General features: G+C 38.2%; 2 protein-coding genes across 3 annotated transcripts; both read left to right on the forward strand.

Moving 5' to 3' along the window:
- Positions 1-3,342: 3,342 nt before the first annotated feature.
- On the forward strand, positions 3,343-7,346 carry dnajb9a (DnaJ heat shock protein family (Hsp40) member B9a). The gene is made up of 3 exons (XM_062420990.1): positions 3,343-3,475; positions 4,243-4,473; positions 4,963-7,346. The coding sequence occupies exons 2-3, from the start codon at positions 4,257-4,259 to the stop codon at positions 5,397-5,399; spliced, it is 654 nt and encodes a 217-aa protein (XP_062276974.1). The 5' UTR covers positions 3,343-3,475; positions 4,243-4,256; the 3' UTR covers positions 5,400-7,346.
- A 1,288-nt stretch (positions 7,347-8,634) lies between these two features.
- Positions 8,635-18,277, forward strand: dnm1l (dynamin 1-like). 2 transcript variants are annotated; one of them, XM_062420144.1, is made up of 19 exons: positions 8,635-8,826; positions 10,076-10,220; positions 11,541-11,587; positions 12,080-12,151; positions 12,322-12,408; positions 12,500-12,662; positions 12,794-12,914; positions 13,045-13,176; positions 13,355-13,561; positions 13,670-13,790; positions 13,876-14,031; positions 14,201-14,290; positions 14,381-14,473; positions 14,672-14,725; positions 14,921-14,992; positions 15,875-16,051; positions 16,387-16,496; positions 16,597-16,756; positions 17,580-18,277. In XM_062420144.1, the coding sequence occupies exons 1-19, from the start codon at positions 8,725-8,727 to the stop codon at positions 17,634-17,636; spliced, it is 2,166 nt and encodes a 721-aa protein (XP_062276128.1). In that variant the 5' UTR covers positions 8,635-8,724; the 3' UTR covers positions 17,637-18,277. The 2 variants fall into 2 exon arrangements, with proteins under 2 accessions (XP_062276128.1, XP_062276129.1); XM_062420145.1 differs by lacking the exon at positions 14,921-14,992.
- The last annotated feature ends 35 nt before the right edge of the window (positions 18,278-18,312 follow it).

An 18,312-nucleotide genomic window follows, 5' to 3' on the forward strand; every position in this document is an offset into this window, starting at 1 on the left:
AAATAAAGATAAACTATCTCAAAATAATGATTTAGTATCACAAAAAAATGAAAATATTCAAGCATACAATTTGTATAGGCCCATTTTTCCTCATTTGCACCAAAGCAACAGAAGCAAGTGGGTGAGACATAGGTTAGTAGACCCAAATGGATGCCATCATTGAAGACTGCTAATCAATCTAAACAAATTGCATGGGAATAATTTTACTTAGAATGCAATAATAAAGCTTTTTGTTACACAATGAATCTTATACTGTTGTAAATTCAACATACATAAGGCAATATTCTCTAAATCTTTCCCAAACATAAATGTTATTCTAATTAAATTTAGTTTGTATATTGATGGATAATGAATAAAACAATAATATGAATAAAACAACGGCACAAAATGGCACAATAACTGAGGTTTGTAAATCTGATATTTTTATAATATGAAGGGGGCTGGAGTAGCATGATCGTGCACTAAAAGCATATCAAGAATAATTGATCTAAAAATCCTCTAAACCCAAGATGTGTGTATCATTAGTGACTCAACATTGGAAGCCCACCTGCAGTACTACTTGCTGACAATACTTAAAGCGTACCCGGGGGCACTAACTGGTAACATGAAGCAAGTGGTTGTCGCACAAAAGTATCTAAATGTATAAAACTAGAAGTACTTGTAATGAACTCAAATGTATTTTTCATACTTGTTAAAACACTGAAAGTAATAAATCAAAAGGCTGTGAATTGTCATCTTTGGCATGAGATAGACATGGTATAGATATAGTTTCTACAACATAATTGGCGTTGTTGGCAGCATTTACAAGTGGGAAAAAAGGCTGAGACAAGGTGATAAAGACAGGAGACCCACTAAGCATGTGTGTGTGTGTCAGTACGAAATAAGCATATTAATCACATTTAAAGATTAAAGTTGGCTGCAGGCAGGATCTATTACCTACTGTTTAAAATATAAAAGAGTTAAGCCAGAACTTTCATAAAATAAGATAAAACAATGAGTATGATAGTTTTCATATATAGAGTTTAAAATTGCAGAGTAATTGCAGAGAGCCCTGCCAAGGAACATCCCAAAGAATACACAAAACTCACAAACAATAGGTTGAAATGTGGTTAAAAATGACAGAGAAGTCATAGGTTAAAAGTGTCACATGTGTGCTTGTGCTCAAGAGTTTGAAAGCCAAAATAGAAATTGGAGTCAATTGTAGGGCTCTGTTGTTGCTTTGAGGCAGAAAGTGTGAGTGCTATTACTTAAAGCATGAGTCAGACCAGTGCTGGTGGGACCACTGCCCTGAGCTGAGCTCACAACCTTGTAATCTAAAGCCCCTTTCACACATCCAGTCTATCCCTGAAACGTGTGAATTGGAGCAGGGATTGAAGAGAAGCTGAGCATGAGTAGGGTTTAACCACAGAGCTGTCAGAGATCCCTGAAACACGGAGCACAAAGTCACTTTTTTTTTTTTTTTTAAATAAGAAATTGGTAAGCCCAAAACTGAAGTTTTCTAGTTCAGAGATTTGTTCATTATTAGTGGCAGCATAACTTGCTGAGCATGAGGAAGTAAACTTTGAACACCCAATGTTTGAAGGGAGAGAATGTGTTTCGTGAGGAGACTGAGAGCCTGCAGCTTGTATTGCAGACAGTGCACTCTCTATCAGTTAAGGTTTAGATCTCAAAAACTATATCCATTGGGAAATATACTTACATTTATAGAGAAATAGAAAGCTTTTGGCAACATTTAAAGGTTAATTAAGGTTAATGATGTGTGTTTAGAGAATTAAAACTGAGAGAATGAGACATGTTGAAATTTTTTGTCAGCTTTTTGCTTCCAGCAATCACACAACTAAAGACATTATAAACAGTACACTCATTAACAGTTCTAACAGCCTTCTTATTAGTGCAAAATGTAATAGTCTGTAAGTAGCTCACATTCTTTGTGAAAAACGGAAAAGAGGTTTTGTTGTTGGCAAACTTATGAATATGAATCTTTGCTAAAAAAATAAATAAAATTATAAGACTGATGATGTATGCTTGTTTTGCCCAAACAGTACATAGTTATAAATGCTTTTACACACACACAAACATGGTGTCTGTCCGACAGCTGACGGGGGGGTAGTACTACATTGTCCGAAAGAGGGCAGAAATCTAATTGTCCCCTCTGTGAATAATACTGTGTTCAGACTCAGGGCAGCCCTGGCTAGTCTCAAACAAACCTCCTTAAGATGTAGACAGAATGTTATCTATGACATTTTGCAATCTTTAAATAGAATTATTATAGGCTACAAATATATGTACATTTTTATAGGTACCAGTTCATGTAGGCGTCCAAGGGAATAACCAGAAAAAGGATCTGCACACTATATTAAAAGTTCCCAGCAACTGTATTTACAAAAGTTTCGATCTCACAGATCTTCGTCAGGCATTGTCAAATCACCACCACAAAGCAAGGCAGGCAATATATAGACACAGGCATCATTGCACAGGTGATTGTGATCTGCATCATTGACAGTGAAGCTGTTCTCAAATTGGACCAATCAGAAGCAGACCTAGACAACACTGTCTGATATTCCAATATGGAAGACAAACCATACTCTTCTGCTTACTGCTTTGTGAGAGTTATTTAACAGTACATGATGAAGAGAAGAATCTGTGAGACCGAAATGATGCTTTTGTAATTAAAGTTGCTGGGAGCTTTTAATGAAGTGTGCAGATCCTTTTTCTGGTTATTGCCTTCAGTCGATTTTTGTTCCAGCACCTGTGAAAGTTTTTGGATGTGCGTATCCTACACCCTGTTTTGGCATCCAAGGGAATGAAACAGTAAATCCTCTGGCCAGAAATGGATTAAAAGCAAATCAAATAAAGTTGGCAATACCAACAAGTAAAACAGAAACCAAGGTTTTCATATGGAACAAAATTAGGATGCAATGGCATAAGTTAAACTAGGTTAAAGGATAAGGATAATTATGGAAGGCATATCAGATCCTGCAAGAAGTTGGACAGTGAATCAAGAAAGAAGAATGCCTAATTAGATTGGGACAAAATTCATTCAATTCATATCTACACCTCATTGGGAAGCATCCTAACAGAACATGTAATGTCTGCAATGAAATAGAGACTGTAAATCGTGTCATTCTTCTGTCCTAGCTATTCAAATGAAAGACAGAACGAAGAGGGATTAAACACACATGGACCTTAAAACAATCTTTGTAAATAGCAAATTTGGGTTTTACGGCATGCATGTCTTCAGCTATCTACAAAACACAAGAGTGTAATACGGACAGCTGGTGGCGATAAAGTTCCGAGCGGTTGTAATTCACCGTTAAAAAGAAGAAGAAGAAGAAGCAATGGAAACGATGCTGCTGCTAACAACTGCCTCTCGATAATATCCAGAACCTAAACTTACACTGGGCATGTTGAGCCCTGGTGTGAAATAGCGTTACTTTAGTGAAAGTGCAGGAGACCAGCTTTGTCCCTCAGAAAGGTAAGTGTGATGTGACTGGAGGAAAACTGGAGGATAAATGGAGAATATTTTGTTAGCTAACGTCAGCTAGCCAGCTATCTGTATTGGTTGATTGTGCCGCATGATGATGACAGAGCAGTGAAACACTCAAATATAATGTTTCATTTAGCTTAGTTAATATACACATAGCGTTTGCATGGGAGTACAGTTTCATCCTAGTAATTGTGTATCTATATAGTGGCTTTGAGTTATGAGGGATCTTGTTTATCAGACGCGTTAACATATATTATTATATAACACATCTCCTTTATTTCTTACTCAAAATGTATAATATCAGGATAAAATAAATAAATTGTGCAATGGTGTGGGGGTAAAAACCAAACTTCTATAAATCTGCATAGTCTGTTATATTTAAGATATACACTCACCAGCCACTTCATTAGGTACACCTGTGCAGTCTAATGTTATCCAATACAACAAGTCTGCCATACATTCTGTTTTTAAGAAGCTTGTACATTTTCAGTTTTTGTTGACATCATAAAAAGGTGATAATTCTGCTTTATGTTTATTATTGAGGTTGTAGTGGGTGGTTATGGTGTATGGGGCTGTAATGTATGGTGCCCTTAATATTTTGTCCCCTCCATTAACATATATGAAATATTTGATTGCATTAGATCACACAGGTGTACCTAATAAAGTGGCCAGTGAGTGTACATAACTGTTTATTGCCTGCAAATCATTTATTGTCCTTTCTTTACTGACTGAAACTTTTCTCTCCTTGAATGCAGGGGACAGCAGAGTCATGGCAACTGCTCAGTCAGCCGTAACGTTTGCGGTTTGCATCCTCATGATAACAGAACTGATCCTTGCCAAGAAGGACTACTATGATATACTGGGTGTGCCTAAAGATGCTAGTGGGCGTCAGATAAAAAAGGCTTTCCACAAGCTTGCAATGAAATATCACCCAGATAAGAATAATAGCCCGGATGCTGAAGTGAAATTCAGGGAAATTGCTGAAGGTACAAGAGTTTTGTTTCTTGTTCTTACTGTTTAAATGTGTAAATGTAATGTGCATGTATATCTGCAACAATTAGTCAATTAATCAATTAGTCCATTGACAGAAAATTAATTGACAACTACTTTAAAAAGAGCAAAACTTATTACCAAATCATTGCAGGCTCCAGTTTATCAATTGGTCAATTGTGAGAATTTAACTCTTCTTTTTGACATATTTCGCATGCTAGTAAAGTGAATATTTGTGTGTTTTGGACTGCAAGTTGGTCAATAGAAGACATTTGAAGACATCACCTTTCATTTTTGATGTTTTTTAGCCAGAATTATTGATCAATACTGAAAATAATCATTAGTTGCAGCCTTAAATGTGTACGTCAAAATAAAATGTTTCTGACATAAAGAATAAAATTATTGTCTGTAATCAAATGTGTTGTCAATTCAAAGCAGAGAGCTCACACTTACTATTTTCTTTCTTTCTTACTTTCTTAATGCAGCTTATGAAACTTTATCAGATGAAACCAGAAGAAGAGAGTATGACCAGTTTGGTGGCAGCTCTGCATACTTCACTGGGGAGACACAAGACAGACGTCGACAAGGTGCTCAACAACCTTTCAACTTCAACTTTGACAACATATTCAAGGACTTTGACATCTACAGCCAGAACAGGCAAGCCCGTCACCGAAGAAACTTTGAGGAACACACCAGGTCCTACAAGGAGACCCACAGCAGACACAAGAGACACTTTCAAGGAGGTTTCGGAGCAGGTATCTTTGATGACGTGTTTGACGATATAGAGAGGATGTTTACTTTCGACAGACACACAAAACAGACTGAAAGCAGGTTTCATGGTGCATCAAAACAACACTGTAGAACAGTGACACAGCGCAGAGGAAATATGGTGACCACATACACAGACTGCACTGCGTCGTAAGATGCAACATAAAATGAATTTCAACTAAAAATTGCCTTAAGAGGATACAATACTGTTGTACTGATTTATGTTACAGAAGGCCACCAGTTCAAATGCTATGAAATTTGAACGCTGAAATTGTGAGTTGACATGCCAGCACAGAATAGCAGGCAGTGAATATTGTTTACTTAGCGTAGGTCTAAACTCAAATAAGCTATTCTTTGGTCAAGCTATTCACTGTGTGTGCGCATGGACTTTTAAATGATTGTTGTAGTTTTTTCACTTATTGTTGAAGAAAGCTGTTGACAGTATGTTTTTAAAGAACCTCCTTTTCATAGTGGAATATGAAAACATAGTTCATTTGGCTGTGTGGAGAAATAAAGCACTCCTGGTTTATTTTGAGCAGAAATACTCTTGTCAGTTAATCACTCGCTCACCAAAAACCCTCTGATGTTTCGTGCAGTTTTTTAGTTTCTTTTGTGTAGGTTTTGCCTATTGTGGGTCTGAAAACATAGCTGAAGGCAGAAACAATAGCAGCATGTGGAGTTTTGCTTATGGTTGTCAAATGGGGAGCAATGCCAACAAGAATCTGACCCTGAACCTGTTGGCCTGTTATACTGATGTTTTTGAGTTTGCAGAACATCCTTCTGTACTCTACACTCCATCATACATTTTGGCATTTGTGATTAGATTATTATAAATGAAATTAAATCAGAATATATAAGTAAGAAAGAGGTATAAGGGAATGTAAATGGAAAATCTTAGTGACTCAGATTTTAGTGGGAGTGGCACTGATTACAGAAATGGCCTGAAAAGCACAGCACCAGCCCTGCATTAAATCACCAAAATGTGTATTCTATTGTATCAGAGAAGTCTTGATTCAACTTTTTTTGCATTTTAGAGGCTGTATTTTGGTGCTGTATACTTTTATCCTGACAAAATATTAGGTACAACTCTGAACTATCAGACATTTATCTAACAGAACACCAGGGCACATTGAAGCCTCAAGCCTCATTGTAGTTAAATCAGCACCCCTCTGAGACAGACTCAACACAAACTGAACATCATAAGTTTTACAAAGGTGTTACAAGGTTATTGCTATTTGATTGCATTGTACTTTGGACAGAACTGCAATTGGATCACATTTTATGTGGCCTACGCTCGATTGTCAGACCTCCTACATGTTAAGAAAAATGCTGCAAATCACCATTCAACCTGAAATGACCCATGTCTCTCAATCTAAATTAAAATAGTTTTTAATTAAGTATTTACTTTGTTAAAACTGTAAGAATATCGAGGCCACCTTAAGTACAATAAAGTCACAAGCATTTCTGATTGAATCCTACCAGTTATTTAATTATACTTTCTAAATGCAGGTTATTTACTATAGGCCTACAATTAAACTGCTTGAAAGTTAACCAAAAATCTGTAAATTAAAAAAAATTAAACTTTTGACTGCCATGTCAGACGTAATACAAAGACCGCTCTATGTGTAACCCAACTTGCAGTAGACCATTTGAACCTTAATCTGACTACAGAATGTACTAGGGGTTTCAAAACTGTATATTTTACCTGTGTCAAAAAAAAAAAAGTTGTTATTTTTTTAATGGAAGGACTGTTATGTGCAGAATGATAAATACAGCAGCCCATTTTTAATTTCAATTAGCCTTTGACTGTGTTAAATACTTTACATAGTATTTCTTTGAATTAAGGTTAAGTGTAAGAATAATGCCATACTACAAAGCTTACACAATATTCTACAGTATGTCTCCTACTTTGTATAATTTGTATACTTAAATAAAATTATCGCAGCTCATCACTTTGGCTCTGTCAGTTTGGTGAGGGCTGCTCCCCACAGTGTTGATGAGTTGGTGAAACTCCTAGTACATACTAAGAAGATGAGACATTTTTCCTCACATATCATCTGTTACTTCATTCCTGACAAATAGTTACTGTGACATGCTCCTTTGACAAAAAAAATCCAGTAGCACTTTCAATTTTGTATAATTTTCTGGATATGTGTGTAGTTTTTAAAGAATGTGTTTAAAGAAATAAAAAGTTGACATCAATAACTGAGCTTGCTTCTGTTTTGTTTATATTTTATATGTTGTATGAGCGTGAGAGTGAGTTTTCTTGTTTCATTTTGGATAAGCTAATCAGCTTAATACTTAAAACAAAAAAATAAAATACAAATCTAACGGTGACTCCTAAATCTGTCAGATTCCATCTTCTTTAGTGAACATTTTATAGCACTGTAGTTTGTTGTTTGGCTCAAAACTCAACTCTGATGCCAAAATGATCAGTTATTAAAAATATTAGACAGGGCACAGCTATCTTAAGTGGAGAAAAAAAAGTAGCAGTGGATGGGTGAAAATAAAAACGTACATACAGTTAACAATCTCATGTATGCAATGTTCCTGTATGAATGTGAGAGTGAGTATTTATTTTCATTTTGGATAAGATAATCAGCTAAATACCTAAAAATCTGAATGTAAAGACAAAACACCACAGCTCCCAGTAGGCTACCTCCCAGTCCCACTGAAAAAGACTGATGCTGATTACTACGTTATTCCCAGGAACATTGCACACATGCATGCAATCTCAGGAATTTCTGCATATTGTACATTTACATATTGCAGATTTATTTACACAGAGGTTGTTTACTGTTATATTTATTTTATCACTTTCACCCTTATGCTGCTATCCCCCCCCCCCCCTCCCCCACACTATACTGCTTGTGTCAATTTGAATTCCTTCTAAGGGGGGATAATACAAAATTTTCAATAAAGAAACATCTATCTTATCATAAACACAACTCTGATTATGCCAAAATGACCAGTTGTAAAAAAAAAAAAAAAAAAAAAATACACATATAGGACACAGCTACCTTACTAGTTAGGTCAACCTTTTGTTAAACTTGTGGCTGACTATAATAAATTCGTCAGTAAAAATTTCCACAGCCCAGCCTACGTTTACATACATCATACCAGTTTAATCATCTATGCATTCACCTACTGGTTTCCAATAAATATTATGGTATCCACCTTAGTTACCGTTGCGTTGGGGAAAAAAAATAGTTATCTTTGTTCTTATTGGTTCAACACGAACACGATGTCACCTATAGGAAATGTAGTTCAGCAAAAGAGAACTCCAGATAGTAGCACTGTTTGGCCGCGTGTTCCTTAAACTCCAACTCCCATGATGCAACACTGAGCAAACTGTTTGCGCAGTTGTTAGCAGATTCCAAAGAGAGACGCGAGTAGCTTTTAGCCGAGGGGACATTGAATGACTTTGTACGGCAGGGTGAAGACGTCAGTTTGACGGGTCGGGATCTATATCGGAGCTAATGGAGGCCCTCATACCTGTCATAAACAAACTGCAGGATGTATTTAACACGGTCGGCGCAGATATAATCCAGCTGCCGCAGATAGTTGTTGTGGGGACTCAGGTGAGAGACGTCACTTTGCTATTAAAGGTTAGCAATGTTTAGTTAGCCTGCGCCAACTTAATGTTTTGGCTACTTCTGATGTCTGAACCGCAGTTTTCTTTCGGTTTCAAGTGCAGGAGGAATAGCTGTATCAGAATATACTAATTTAACTCACAATTATTTTGGCTGGTTTAAGTTGCACACATCTGAGTTATAAACAACTTTACGCAAAACTTAGTTAGCTTTAACTTAGCTAACTCACAAACTCATTGGAGCATTGTCGTAGCTGACAGCTAAGTGACAAGCAACTAAATCACAGAATAATCTGCTAAAAACAAAGTCTTATTGTATTTTACTTACACTTACAAATCGCTGAACATAACCACATTGCGCTCTTCATACCTCTCACGCTACGTCCATAGACACATGCATGTAGCTATAGATAGAACATTTTTGCAGCAACAACAATATCCTTCCTTCATTTATATGAAGATATATATTGTTGAAACTGTCTTAGAGAGAGATAGATGATTATTATACATAATCATACTAAAGTTAGTCTTCTTTCGTTGATATGAATTTTTTTTTTTTTTTTTACAAATACTTCTCAATATGTAGCAGCACCACACTACTAGAGACCATAAAACGACCATTTAATCAGCAGCTCTCTTCTTTAATACAGTTTCACCCTTTCTCAACCTGTCTACTAAACTACCTTGTGTACACAGGAGGACTTAATTGGTTTAATGTGGCAGGTTTGGTCTAGCACGTTTTACTTTCACTGGTCTCCCTAATAGGATGTGGCTGTCTCAGACCTTTTGACACGCCTCTGGGGGCGTTACAGGGAAACAAGGCAAGCCAAAGGATGTTTTAAATGCCTTGATTGTTATGTTCGCCATTGCCATGGCTCCACAAAGGCCCAGATTTGCAAAGACCTTCATAAAGACAGCTGTGACCTGATGCAAAGTATTAATAATGAGTTAGTCCTGTCATGTCTATAGTTAGGTCCACCGATATCAGTCAAAACAGCTTTAGGATTACTGCTACAGAACAGGTAGAAGATCACATTCCTAGCCTTCATCTCCTACTGAGAACATCAGTCCATTAAAGAGGAATTGGTGGGCCAAGTGAGATATTTCAGTTGGGTTGTTTCTTTGAAGTTACACACAGAAAATGTACAAACGTCAGTAGAGTGTGTTTTTTATGTTTGTATGAGTCATGTATATTCAAGTCTGCACTTGTGGTTTTGTTTTGTTGTTATTGTCTACAGAGCAGCGGGAAGAGTTCAGTTTTAGAGAGCCTGGTTGGCAGGGACATCCTGCCACGGGGCACTGGCATCGTCACACGGCGGCCCCTCATCCTACAGCTAGTGCACATCGACCCAGAAGATCGCAGGAAAACCAATGAAGAGAATGGTAATATCACTCTACCTGCTGCTGCCTCTGTAACTGTGGTGCCTTTATGGTTGTTTTGAAGTTCGTACACATTAACTTCTCCAAAATACTTTTGAGTCATGTGTGTGCATTTTGCAGTCACGCTGAAACCGTATCAGGAAATGCAGAATTTATCAGACTGAAGTTTGTACACTTGTATAATAAATGCATGGGGATGACTCAGTTATTACATGATTGAGATGGGCAGCTAAAAAAACAACAATATAAATCTGAGAGCTGCAGTATTTACAGCTACTATATACTCTCTATAGTCATTAGACTTTAGGCTTTTATAATGCTAAAACAACTCTGAATTCATAACTATGAAATGTCAATCTGTAGTGAAATGTACTGCATTTCAACTCAGTAACAGCACTGATATCTTCAGTTCTGGGTGAAAAGAACAGGGGACTGAAATATGCCAATATCCTGCGTTTATTCAATGATGCCTTCTGAGAAAGGTCTCAGAGTAAGTCTGCATTGTTGCAGAGTCTCATGCAGGAGCTGCAGATAGCCAGGCTAACTCTTTTGTCTCCTGTCATCTCTCTTTAACCACAGAATCCAAGAAAAATGGACGCCTTTACAGAGGTCTCCTTTTCCTTGTTCTTTGCCTTAATGTGTTTGTATATTACATAACCTCCCCGTTTCTTTTGCCCATTCTGCCCCATCCTGCCTTGTATTTGTGTAGCATTTTAAAAAGCTGCCAAACCATGTGCCTTCATTTTATTCAGCTCATGCCCTCGCCTCCATTTAGGCTGGTCTCTGTCAGTCGAAGTTAGACAAAGAAAATTAGCAGAATGCTGTTGTTCAGTTTGCACTTAGTTTTACTTTTTTAAAGTTGGTAGTTCTTTCAACATCAACACTGATTCAAACTTCCTTGCAAAACACCTATAATGTCTTCAAATAACAGTTTCCTCTAAGATGACTAACAGACTCCACCCTCGTAATGTTGTTTCCTTGTTTTGTCGCAATTTCAATTATTGCAGCTTAAATCATTTGTTTTTGACAGACTCCCTAGGTCTCTACTTCCCCAAATGCACCTTGCTTTATTTTGCTTCAGAGTATAATTTGCTTTCATTAATGTTGTGTGAAAACAACTGTTTTTGTTTGGGGGTGGGGGGGTGGTTTAAACAATCTTCAGCTGTGGATCTGAAGAGTTTTTCTGTCCCATCTTAGCCACCAGAGAAATCCTCCCTTGAGACATTTAAAATAGTGACAGTGATAACAGTAACCCTGATCTCAAGGCCACATCTGTCACATCATTAACTGAAAACATCTGTTCTCAACTTTGTATTTCTGCAGGCATCGACGGAGAGGAGTGGGGTAAATTCCTACACACCAAGAACAAGGTAGAGATTTCAGCCTCTTGCCGCAAAACATACTTTGGAGTAGAGTTTCCCACCACTGCTGTATATAGAAACATCTGAATATTTAATAAACGGGATCTGATAGCCTTGTTCTGTATTCTGTATGATTCAATGACATTTCTGGATTTGTTATGGGAGATGATTATCAGTTTTTGTGATATCTTTTGTAATGGCAACATCTAGAATCTACTGAGATCAGGTACACACTCTTTTAACAACTAAAAATATTCATATAGCCTCAAAGGTTAAATTGTGCTTCTTGAGCACCACAAAATTCGTCCTGTCTAAACAAAGAACCCTTTATGATACCCTGATAACCTCATGACTGTGTACAGGACTTATCAGAAAATGTTCAAATTATCCTTCTGTCATTTCCTATTTTACTCACCCTGTGTTGTCATTCTTGTTGTTTGATTATAAAAAACTGCAACTTTTATCAGATTACGATATCTAAATGTATATTGCTGTTTTCAGATCTACACAGAGTTCGAGGAGATCAGACAAGAAATTGAAGCAGAAACAGAAAGAATGTCTGGCACTAACAAGGTATGCTAATTACGGCCATTAAGAGGGAACCTGAAAAGTTGCTAAACAAAAAACCATATCTGTGGAGAGAGTAGATGATCTTTAAATGTCAACATCAACCTGAGATTTTGAATCATCCCCAGGCCTTAAAAATAACGGAACAATTGTTTTGTTGTTGTTTTTTTGCACAGGGTATTAGTGATGAGCCCATTCACCTAAAAATCTTCTCACCACACGTTGTGAACCTGACACTGGTGGACCTTCCTGGTATCACAAAGGTTGAGATGGTTTTACTTTTTGCTTCCCCATGTTTCAAACATATTTGATATGATTTCATTGTTTGAATTCATTTTGTCTTTGTTGAAACAGTTACCTGTGGGAGACCAGCCCAATGACATAGAGATTCAGATCAAAGACCTGATCGTGAAGTACATCTCCAACCCCAACTCCATCATCCTGGCTGTGACTGCTGCCAACACAGACATGGCAACATCAGAGGCCCTGAAAGTGGCCCGTGAGGTTGACCCTGATGGTAAATGCCCTCCATAATTGTTTTGTTTTACTTTTGATACGTAATCAGCACATACCCTCGTTTTAGTTTCTTCGACCATGCGCTCTGCATCATTAGTGTTTATAGCCAGGTGTGTATGTCTGTGTGTTCAGGCAGGAGGACGCTAGCAGTGGTGACTAAGCTGGATCTGATGGATGCTGGTACAGATGCCATGGATATATTGATGGGCAGGGTCATCCCTGTGAAACTGGGGATTATTGGAATAGTGAACCGGTAACACTGCATTAATTTGCCACTTTAGCCTCTATATCTAGTCAGTAAATAAAACCGTCACTTGGTGAGTGGTGGCAGTGGTAAGACTGACCAACTACGATGTATTTTTTTTATCTGTTTATTTTCTTAGGAGTCAGCTGGATATCAATCAGAAGAAGTCAGTGGCAGATTCTATTCGTGATGAATACGCCTTCCTACAAAAGAAGTACCCCTCCCTCGCAAACAGAAATGGGACCAAATATCTTGCCAGGACATTGAATAGGTAGGAGTTTGAGTTTATGTATCAATGGACTTTGCTTATTTTCTCTGACACAGATACACTTACTGAATAGTTTACTGACACATAATCTCTGAATCCTCCACATTACTACGGTCTGTAGATAACCCCTCACCATGTTTTGCAATCCAGGTTTAAACTGTTTTCTTCTACCTTGTCACAGGTTACTTATGCACCACATCAGAGACTGTCTTCCTGAGCTAAAAACAAGGATCAATGTGCTTGCAGCCCAGTATCAGTCTTTACTCAACAGTTATGGTGAACCCGTCGATGACAAAAGTTCCACTCTGCTACAGCTCATCACCAAGTTTGCCGCAGAGTACTGCCACACCATAGAGGGCACGGCCAAGTACATTGAGACAGCTGAGCTGTGAGTTACACAACTCCTGCATGTACCTTGACACACCACTGAGGGGTGCTGGTATCTCACTGAAAGTCTGCTGGTATGTTTAATGTAGCCTCTTCTACTTCTTCTTAGATGTGGTGGAGCAAGAATCTGTTATATATTTCATGAGACGTTTGGTCGCACATTGGAGTCAGTGGATCCTCTGGGTGGTCTGACAACCATCGACGTGCTCACAGCAATCAGAAATGCAACGGTGGGTTTCTGTTTCTTCTTTGACTTTTCATTTTTGTTTTAAATGACACTTTTCTGAAGAGCAATTGTGCCGTTGATTTTCACAGGGCCCGAGGCCTGCTCTATTCGTGCCTGAGATTTCATTTGAGTTGCTGGTGAAGAGGCAAGTTAAGCGTCTGGAGGAGCCCAGTCTGCGCTGCGTGGAGCTGGTTCATGAGGAGATGCAGAGGATCATCCAGCACTGCAGCAACTACAGCACACAGGTGATAAATACACTCACACACTTCACACATACCATTAAACACTAAAACACAGAGGTGTCCTGTTAAAACACAAAATTGGTGTCGGCTCTTTTCACGCACAAGACTAACCACATCACTGTATTCAAAATGTAAACAGTTGCTTATTATGATAAATTGTTTATCTCTGCAGGAGTTGCTGAGGTTTCCAAAACTCCATGATGCCATAGTAGAAGTTGTCACCTCCCTCCTCAGAAAGAGACTCCCAGTCACCAATGAAATGGTCAGGAGCCTGAACATAACTCAGCATTTCAAAGGGACTTTTATTTGCATCCTCATCTGATTAATTCATCATTATTTATTTCCTTTTCAGGTTCACAACCTGGTAGCCATTGAGCTGGCCTACATCAATACTAAACACCCCGACTTTGCCGACGCTTGTGGCCTCATGAACAATAACATAGAAGTAAGTCATCTAAACAAACAGATGGAGTTAAACTTCTTTGTATTCACGTTGTGCCATTATTAAAGCTGTGGACCATGAAAGATACAGCCAATATATGGGTAACTCTTTAACTGTGCAGCTTGAATATAAAATGGGAAAACTCCATTGTGTTGAATATGGGACTGAGTTGCTGGTTTTGTCAAACTTAAATTTTCACAGGAGCAGAGACGCAACAGGATGAGAGATCTTCCCTCTGCTGTCCCCAGAGATAAGGTACATTCACTCTCCACGATACTTTTCTGTTTCCTGATAACAACATTTTAACAGGTTTACTCTGTTTTCATTGAAGAATTAACCAACTTCAAACTTCTTCCAAAGGAAATCTAACAAATCCACATTATGTGAAGCTCATGCCTGCCTATCAGTTTTCTGTCCACTCTTTTTCTTCCCGATGTTGTCTTTCTGTAGTCCTTTAGAGGCCCAGGTGGGCAGTCTCTCTCCCCCATTGAGCCTCCTGCCCCCGAGGGCGAGGTCGCTAAGGTGTGTCCCGTTCACTCACTGCCTGCCCACCCCAAAGCCGTAACTGAATTCCTCTAAAATGTGGCCGAACCCCTGTCGCAGCAGGTGGTTGTTCCCTCAGTGTTCTACAAATGCAGTGGGGCAGTTTTTACACTTTATACACCTAACTAATATGACCTTTGACCTTCACTCTGTGTCGTGCATCTAACCTTTTGTATTCTGCATGGTGGAATCTTTATCAGAAGAAACACAACACGAGAATCAGGTGGCATGTGTTGGTGAAGGAAACAAGAAAAGCATGATATAGTTTTGGTGAGGGTGGAAAATACGGACAAAAATTAAGAGAAAAAATGGTAATTTTGTTCCAAACTAGGTGGGAATGTCTCTTTTGGACTACTCCTGTAAATGAAATATCAATACCAATCACATTCAGGATTATGTTTATATTCTGTAACTCCAATATAGACAAAAAGCAGCAAAATTCCCCAAATTGACTAAATACAACTAAAGAAGTCACCACTGTGGTAGAATTTGTAAAGCAAAAATATCTGTCAGTTGAGAAATCTCTATCATAATATTATATTGTTGTATCTCCCAGCCTGAAGCCTGGGATTAAATAGTAAATTTATGCTAAATGTCTGAGTATTTTCCACCAACTCTTGTTCAGTTTTAGAAGAATTAACAATAACGTGGATGAACTTCTTCGTACAGTAGTGAAGTCAAAGAAGGTCTGAAGCATGCTATCATTTGCAAGTCTTATCTCTGTGTGCTATTTATTTATTGGGTTACCCTCGTTGATTTAACCACTTTTCCTAACTTCCGATGTCCGATGTATGCGCCTGAGCATGTATCCCTGACAGATCCTCACCCCCTCCCCTCCCTATACCTCTCTCCTCGTTGTAGGCAGCAGCCAGTGGCCTTCAGAGTGTCTCTGCCCTCGAGCAGACAGATGGCGGGACGGGGAACTGGAGGGGCATGCTGAGGAAGGGAGATGATGGTACGTTTGCTGACAGGGCCATGCCCCAGACCACTCTCCCTGCAAGCCCACAGAAAGGCCATGCTGTCAACCTGCTAGATGTGGTGAGTACTCTGCCTTTGTAAACTCATGAGGGGAGTCAGTTGATTTTGTAATAGCACATACACTTGCTGTATTGTAGTTTAGAAAGTCTCACTTGCTTGGTGTATAGTTTTATTAGTTTAAAAAAAGTATTAGCTCATGAATATGGAAAGAGTATGAGACATACAGAAAGCCTAAAAAGTTTCATATTTTTAGGCTACAGCAATCCATGAGCCTGTTTCCTTCTTCTTTTTTAAATTCTTTTTTTTTTTTTTTTACTGTTTTTATAAATGTATTTTCCTGATTCACACCTGACTTAGTTCATTAACAGTCAAATTTGACACCTCTTCTTTGCCAGCCTGTGCCAGTATCCAGGAAGTTGTCTGCTCGGGAACAGAGAGACTGCGAGGTCATCGAGAGACTCATCAAGTCATATTTTCTGATCGTACGGAAGAACATTCAAGACAGGTACATAAATTCACACTGTTTTTTAATCTCACAATGATTAATTTTTAAGATATTTACATGAGTCATTTATTCATTGCTTGGTTTTGTTGTTTGGCCACAGTGTACCGAAAGCAGTGATGCACTTCCTGGTGAACCATGTGAAAGACTGCCTGCAGAGTGAGCTGGTGGGTCAGTTATATAAAACGGCCCTGCTCAACGACCTGCTGACAGAGTCCGAGGACATGGCTCAGAGACGCAACGAGGCTGCGGACATGCTCAAGGTAAAGATTCATCAAGTGTCACTCTGGATCGCCAAATCAAGATCCAGTGTCAGTCACAGCTCATAAAAAGTGTCAGGAACATGCATATTTTCTTTAAGCACCTATTGATATAATTATTTTTATTTTTATCAACTGTTAACTGTATGTTAACAGTTGATGTAATAATTATGTAGAAGGGCTCTTAATGATGAACCCACAGAATTAACGTCTAAATAGTTAGTAAAAACCTTCTTTACACTACCTGCTCAACACCAGAACAGCACACAAGTAACGTTACTGACTTGCTGGTGACAGATATTTTTTGTCAGTTGTTAGATGCCAAATACAGAGCTTAAAAAGTCAGTGACTATTGGACTTATGGTACTCAGGTGACCAACAACACAACTCTAAAATAACGTTAACGTTGCTCTGTATCTGCTGGATGCCAAAATAGGCCACTGTATCGCTAACACGTTTCACCGTATGAACTTATAAGGTGATAAAATGTCCGAGTTGTGTTTACAGCTTGTTTGTATTGCCCCCAAGTGGCGAAAAATCCCTTTTTGCAGGTTTATATTGTACTCGTGCATACTGTATAAGACTATATTTGGTTAATTCAGATACAATTGTTCCTCATTGATTTCCCATATCAGATTTTTATGAGTAGAGGGGCATTTTAAAGCTTTAAGATAATGTATTGAACATTAAGTGTATGTGTAGTAGTTAGTAAAGAAACAGCGTACCCCCATTGTTAACCTAAAATATTAACATGGTGGTAGTATAAAAATACTAAAAACTGAGTTCTTGACTAAACATACTTTTCCTGTTTCATTCCCGTGTCCAGGCCTTGCAGAAAGCCAGCCAGGTGATAGCAGAGATCAGAGAAACCCACATGTGGTGAGAGTGGCCCCTCTTCATCCTACACGGATCCTCACGGACCTCTCAAAGCCACAAAGCCCTGCTGTGTCTCCCAGAAACTGCAGAGACCACTTGAAAATGCACTGGTGTCGATATGTGTATATCCAGACATAGTTTTAATGTACAGTAAAGACTTGGATAAAATGAAAGGCAGTACTTATCAATCTGTCACTCTCCATCATAAGCATCACTCATGCTCATGTCCTAGATTATTCTATTTTTCTTATGTAATTAAAACAATAAATATAGAGATAATGTTACGCGTCACCACTGTGTGGAGCCTTGCTGAGGAATGTGTGCTCTTAATTTAGGTTTGAATTAAAACTAGAAATGACAAACTTGTGTAGATGCTGTCTTCATCACGATGTCAATTCTTTTATTAGATATTGACAACATAATGTGTGTACTGCTAAGTTTTCCAAAGAAATGCACTTAATTTAGATGTTTTTATTGTTTGTTTGTTTGTTTTTTCAATATGAATAGGTTTACATACAATTTTTTACAGTGTTCTGTTTCATGTGAATAGGGGTACTACTTTTATTTAGACACAGAACAATGCTACATCAGAACCACGTGTCCCTGTGTTTATATGTGATTATTCAACAAGAGCTCTTACAACATTTTTAGAGATGTCAGTATCTTCATTGAGCTGTTACTGT

Source organism: Scomber scombrus, chromosome 6, assembly GCF_963691925.1.
Source record: "Scomber scombrus chromosome 6, fScoSco1.1, whole genome shotgun sequence".
In the NCBI taxonomy this organism is placed as follows: domain Eukaryota; kingdom Metazoa; phylum Chordata; class Actinopteri; order Scombriformes; family Scombridae; genus Scomber; species Scomber scombrus.